The 805-nt window shown below is 46.7% G+C and overlaps 1 protein-coding gene across 1 annotated transcript; it reads right to left on the minus strand.

Annotated features, from left to right (window-relative positions):
• Positions 1–411: 411 nt before the first annotated feature.
• On the minus strand, positions 412–768 carry EDB91DRAFT_1027993 (uncharacterized protein; the record flags this gene model as incomplete). The annotated part of the gene is made up of 2 exons (XM_041312664.1): positions 412–653; positions 711–768. Coding segments are annotated over 2 exons (300 nt in total), but the record flags the coding sequence as incomplete, so codon positions are not given.
• Positions 769–805: the final 37 nt, after the last annotated feature.

Genomic DNA, 805 nt, shown 5'->3' on the forward strand with positions numbered 1-805 from the left:
CTCACACAATATCATAGATAGTGAAAAATGTGAAAACATGTGGACAGTTTTTTGAGCCACTGTACAGTATTGTTCATGGAGGGAATGTGAGGCTGTAGTGAGACTGACACTCAGAATTATTTACATGTGTCAACCATAATTTCATATTACCTAACCGGTGTTATGAAAGATTCAACCGGTACCAAGAACTGTCCAACCGGTACCAAGAACTATCCACCCGGCACCATGAACTATATATCCAACCGGTAACATGAACCACCCGCCCGGTACCATGAACCATCCGACCGATGGCATGAACCATCCGACCGGTACCATGAACCATCTGACCGGTGGCATGAACTATCTGACCGGTACCATGAACTATCCGACCGGTACCATGAACCATCAAACCGGTAGTTCTGGCTGACCTATCATCTTCCGGAAAGTATCCTCTGCATGTCCTGCTAGTTGGTGATATATGTGAGATTGTCGGGCAGCATAACATGTATGTCCGGTGAGCCCTGCAGAAGTCGCGGTGTCCATGTGACTGAGCCATTGCTTGGCTTTGTGGTTAAAGAAATTAATGGACCACTGCATTTCATGTTTGACAAGAATAACCTCCTCATTCCAACGATCACGCAGTGCTTTCGTCCGGAGCCAATTCACCCGATAAACTATTGAGAATATGTGAGACCGGACATCCTGATACACCGGATACAGCAGACAATCACATTCTGTCATCCAGTCATTGCCTGATGTGTCGCCCTGAACATCCAAGGACCAGAACCATGAAGAGTCATGTCCTCTGACCACGTGCATTGGGATC

Source organism: Suillus paluster (genome assembly GCF_016628075.1).
Source record: "Suillus paluster strain FC165 chromosome Unknown EDB91scaffold_178, whole genome shotgun sequence".
Classification (NCBI taxonomy): Eukaryota; Fungi; Basidiomycota; class Agaricomycetes; order Boletales; family Suillaceae; genus Suillus; species Suillus paluster.